The 5,507-nt window shown below is 38.6% G+C and overlaps 1 protein-coding gene across 1 annotated transcript; it reads right to left on the bottom strand.

The window, feature by feature from the left end:
• Positions 1–3,973: 3,973 nt before the first annotated feature.
• LOC137940322 (probable aquaporin TIP-type RB7-18C) lies at positions 3,974–5,227 on the bottom strand. The gene is made up of 3 exons (XM_068785317.1): positions 5,010–5,227; positions 4,632–4,882; positions 3,974–4,548 (listed from the first exon to the last, which is right to left on the bottom strand). The coding sequence occupies exons 1-3, from the start codon at positions 5,134–5,136 to the stop codon at positions 4,174–4,176; spliced, it is 753 nt and encodes a 250-aa protein (XP_068641418.1). The 5' UTR covers positions 5,137–5,227; the 3' UTR covers positions 3,974–4,173.
• Positions 5,228–5,507: the final 280 nt, after the last annotated feature.

The raw sequence follows: 5,507 nt of genomic DNA, 5'->3' as shown, positions 1-5,507 counted from the left end.
AGTCTAAGTTTGTCGAATATGTCCAGACCCAAAACGTAAAGATGGCTGCTAACAGTAGCTCCTGGTTTAATCTAGCGAATGGAAGTGGTCCTGCCAGCCAAGGAGTTTATATGCCAGGAGCTATTTCTAAATGAGCTGACGCTGAACGACGTCGGGAAGCTCAACCGACTAGTGATTCGAAAGAAAGACGCAGTTAAGTTCTTCCCTCCCGTCTAGGAGACGGAGGGCATTCAGTTGGTCTTCTTTGATAAGTATTTGAGGTCGTGGAAGTTTAGGTATTGTTATTGGAAGAGTAGCCAGAGCTAAGTGTTACAAGGGGATGGAGCCGGTTGAGAGGGATAAGGAACTAAAAGACAAGGATCTGGTTACATTCTATATATACGAATACATGGAAGGGTTAGAGGGGGTGGATAGATCCTGGATGATTGATGTAAACTACAACAATGAAACCAATGTAAATATAGTTGGGGCCTTCAATCATGAAAAGATGGCGGGACCGGAGCTAGAGTTAGGGAGGCAGTATACGAGTAGGTCTAATGATGAGGATAATGAAAAAGGAGAAGAGGTTGAGGAGGCCCGACAAATAGTCCGACAGCCGTTGGCAAAGAAGAAGTGTCTGAGATTATTTGGGGTAATGATCGGCTAGAGGTCCCAGGTCATTGGTGGTCATGACTCCAGAGAGCTTCAATGTGACTCTTTTTCTTTCCTAGAGTGTTGCAGAAATATCAAAAAAGCAATTTGCTACTTCTATGTCTAGAAAATATCTTGTTCTACCCTTAGGAAAAAGGGCTTTATTGGTAAATATTTCTTTAAATGAAACCTTATAAATTATCGATTTACCCTAGACCTAATTGCTAGTAAAAAGAAAAAAGAACTAAACCTTTTCAATAAAAAAATAAAAAATACTAAAAGGGAAAATATTTCATTATTTTGCATTAGCATGCATTGTACACGTTTTATTATCATTACGAATTGTCTGTTTATTTGCTACAATGAACCTATCACCTGCTGAAATAAATCACAGAGAAACTAATCTAATGTTAGTTTTACAAATTTGGTCAAATTTGGTGTATAGACCTTGCATGATTTACATGAAAATTTTCCATTGAGGTGTCTGACCTGGCCTCAGAACTTGGTCCCAAGAACTGTAGATGAATTTATTTGCTCAAGTTTTTGTCTATAGCTGGAGGACCTCCTAGCAGTCGGACATCTTGTAATCTTGGTTTCTCCTTTTCATCTTATGAGAATGACATATACTCAAGTTTTTTGAAGATTTGGAATTGTTTCTGTAGGAGACTTTTCACGGAATTTTTTGTTCCATAACTTATAATGTATTTTCTATTTTTATGTTGAAATGAATGTAGTGGTATATTTGAGTTATAACGAATGAGAAGTAAATTTAGGTTGAAGATACTCCATATAACAGTCCCATAAATCGTAGAAAATACCAAATTTGAAAAGCAATAGCAGCCTAGTACTAGGCCATAAGAGTGATAGTTACATCTCTACTTAAAAAAGCTACAAATGTAATAGTATATTTCATTAATGTTAGCCATGGAAATGAAATAAGATAAAAAGATAGGGGCATTTTGGTAGTTCCGAATAAAAGAATTTTAAAAAACCACGAAAAGGAGGGAAGAGAGGAAGTAAAACGCAAGGGGGAAGATTTTCGGGCAGATGTTAACAGTAATAACAGTCTCCTAAACCCTAAAAGTACCATGTGCATCCATTTAGGGGATGGGTCCCGAGAAAGGGATTTGAAAAATATGAAAATGGACCTAATAATAACAGTCTCATAGTATCCTAGGCATCAACAGGCCATAATGGATTGGATCCCCTCTGTTAGGAATTAAACACCCTAATTCCAAACTAACAAGACCAATAATAATAATTACGAAAGAAAAGAAAAAGCAAGTACGAAAACAAACAACAAGATTTATATAGGTTCACCTCAAGGTGAGACCACGTCTTATCTTTTGCCGCTATAATAAAACCCTAATAGTGGCGCCTCCTCAATTATAAAGAGAAAATTAGGGCATCCATTTTACAAGAGTAAAATTTAAAAATTACCCTTAATGAAATAGCAACTAATATATCGTGGGCCGGGCAGGGGCTCCACCCCCCGGAGGGGGACTTCCCAGCCCCTTCCAACCCCCACGGTGACCTTACCACAAAGGTCGATCTGCATATCGACCCAGCATAAGGCGCTGATTAGGTTCCACAACTTAACAATCTCCCACTGCTTAGAAGGTTTAGGGTTTCGGGGAAGAGAGTGGAAGAAGAAGAAGAGAAGAGAGAAAGACATCAAAAGAGAAGAGGGAGCTCGTGTGAGTCAAAGAGAGGTGAGAAAAGGGACAAATTAGTGCACATCCCTTGAGCCCTCCCCGTTACTTATTATTAATAGATGTGAGGGTTTGTAACCCTAATACTTGAGTAAAAGAAAGAACATCAACTTATACATAATTACATCATATGCCACTCATTCACTTAATTACATACAATGCCTCTATTTTCTTTAACATAGTACTCTATAATAGTTGTTTTCTTTGTTTCTTATTAGAAGATTTATTATCGATGTAATTGGGACATTGACAATTTAATTTTACTCTTAATTCAATGTGGTTTTTTCATTATAAATAGAGCACTAATATACTTATATTACAATTATTAGATGAAATTTTTACTCCTAAAATTTCAAGAGTGCTTTAAACGAAGGAAAATAAGTAATGTATAAGATGCTAAGGCTTGATACCTTGACATCTAAGGTTCTTTGTACTCTTCTCTTGCCTCCATGTTTATTGCTGCTTTAAACTAAAAAAAATCTTTCCAAAATCCAATTATTTCATTTTATATCTTAATATCACATGAGAGGAATCTATAGCCAACTCTAGTACATAAGTTTCTACTCTCAACATCTTCACATCAAAAACTTTTTTTTTTTTTTTTTTTTTTTGTGGTAAGAAAACTTAGTTTAGGTCATATATTAGATAATGGATAATATGTATTTACTTATAGCTGTTAAAGATAATATAAATTTTATAAATTATAAATTCTTAAATAATTGTTCTAAAAGAAGGCAATCTTTAAACAATATAATATGTCCATTTTAAAATCGTACAAGAGTCATCGCCTATCATTTTGTCTACTATGGGTAAAATTATATAATTAATTAAATTGTGATGTTTCTTAAAAATCAAAATTTATAAATTTAAACAAGAGCTCATTAGAATTTTTAAAAGATAAAAGTGCAAATTTTAATTTAGGGTATCAATTATCAAGAACTAGGGGATTTTTTTGTGCCCAAGTATAAGACTGAAGGAGGAACACATGAATGGACAATTTGATTTGAATGACTTAATACTTATTTTCCTTGGTTTGTTTTAGTTTGAATCCCTATGCATTCATGTTACTATTCATTTTAGAGTTTTTTTGTTATTTTTATAATTTATAATGATAAGATGGAGATAATGATATTGCTATAAATATAATAAAATAAAGAAAAACAAAATATTAGACATGAGTAAATCTAATTAGGTACACCTAATTATAAATTTAACCATTAAATTTAAATTGAATAACTCAAAACTTTATTTATTTTTATTGTTTTTATTAAATAAAGATAGTGATAATGGCAAATAAAATGAAACGAATGGCATTCATAAAAAATATTGTAACCAATCACTTTTTGGCACATAGGATTAGTAAGTGCGACAGTTAAAAGGTTTGAGATCTGTTAGGGCTTGGTGTGGATAGGGTCCAGAAAATTCCAGTTAGGTAGACACTTCATTGTTTTACCATCCACACAGATTTGAAGACTAGGTATTAGTTTTATTTTGAATTAAAAATAGCTTCTGAAATTTTATTTAAATAGACCCACCCAGAGCTCCTTAGTAAGAGATCAGGGGGATGAAGAAAGAAAGTTCCTAATTTAAATTTTCAGGCATTTTATAGGAGAAACAGAGGAAACTAGAAATTACAAAAACTAAAAGTTTGATGGCTGATCTATGGCAGGTCTGCTCAATGAAGAACAGAAACAGGGCGCAGAGACAGAGACAGAGACAGAAGCAGCAAGAACCAACAGAACACAGGAATTTTATCTACACTTTTATTGAAGCCGTGACTCCCAAGTATCGAGTCTTCCGTACTCATTGAAACCCAGCCATTAAAACAGCTCTAAGCATAGTCTTCTGCAGCGGGGAGGGGAGCGTAGGATCCGATGAAGATGTCGCCGTACACAAGGCCGGCGAGTCCACCACCGATGAGCGGACCAACCCAGTAAATCCAGTTCTGGGAAAAATCTCCGCTGGCAACAGCAGGGCCGAAGGAGCGGGCTGGGTTCATGGAGCCACCGCTGAAGGGACCGGCGGCAAGGATGTTGGCACCCACGATGAAACCAATTGCAATGGGAGCGATGGTTCCGACAGAACCCTTCTTGGGATCTGCTGCGGTGGCGTAGACGGTGTAGACGAGTGCGAAGGTGATGATGATTTCCATCACCACACCCTCGAAGCCGTTCGTTCCCGCTGCGACTCCGTGAGTTGGGATCGGCTGCCAAAAGAATATCATACCCATCAGATTGGTTAATTTCTCACTTACTAGGTGAAATTATAGCACTGCTTTCGATTAAATACCTCGCCGCTGGTGACAAACTTCAAGAGGAAGCAAGCGACGATGGAGCCAAGACACTGCGCGACCCAGTAGAAGAAGCCGGTGAAGAGGGTGATGTTGCCTCCGATGGCCAATCCGAATGTCACCGCAGGGTTTAGGTGGCCACCGGAGATGTTGGCAGCGATGGAGACACCGACGAACAAGGCGAAGGCATGAGCGACGGCGACCGCCACTAGACCAGCGGCGTCGAGTGGAGCACCGGCGGTCAGCTTACCTGTACATTGATCACGAGTACCACATCATGAGTTAGCAAGAACGTCCAATTCAACTACTGCGTACTATCATGCTTCATCCATTGAACCTCCGCGAAACTCTAACGAGATACGCCTGTTAATACTTACTGAAAGCAATGGCGGAGCCGACGCCGGCGAAGACGAAGAGAAGGGTGGCGATAAACTCCGCCAGGTACGCCTTCAGAGACCCAACACTGAAGGAGTCCCCAATGCTACCAAAAGCGATCTTCACCATTCTTACAATAGAAGTCAAGCGCCCTACGCACTCTCTCTCCCTCTCTGTTGCCGGTGCTCCGAGCAACTCGAGGCCGTCTGATACGAATCCAAAAGCGATAGAGCTCGAAGCTTTTATAATGGCGCCTCCGGCCACGATGTGGAGTGGTGGTTCTAGACAGCACCGTCCAATGGGACCCTCTCCCGGGAAATGCGAATGAGAAAAGAGACATTTCAGAGAGAAACGCAATGATTGGTTAGCCGCCTACCGCCCTAATTTGATTTTATTAGGAATGATGGAGGCAACGACAAGTCCATAATCAGTAATTAATTGTCGACCAAACGTGGGGGTATAATTTTGTTAATCGGTAAAAAAGCCCCAAATTGGTAACC

Source organism: Aristolochia californica, unplaced genomic scaffold (genome assembly GCF_029961685.1).
Source record: "Aristolochia californica isolate CCGP_79_NKW_82.1479 unplaced genomic scaffold, dmAriCali1.0.hap1 SCAF_9, whole genome shotgun sequence".
NCBI lineage: Eukaryota > Viridiplantae > Streptophyta > Magnoliopsida > Piperales > Aristolochiaceae > Aristolochia > Aristolochia californica.
This window is presented reverse-complemented; position numbering and strand designations above follow the sequence as displayed.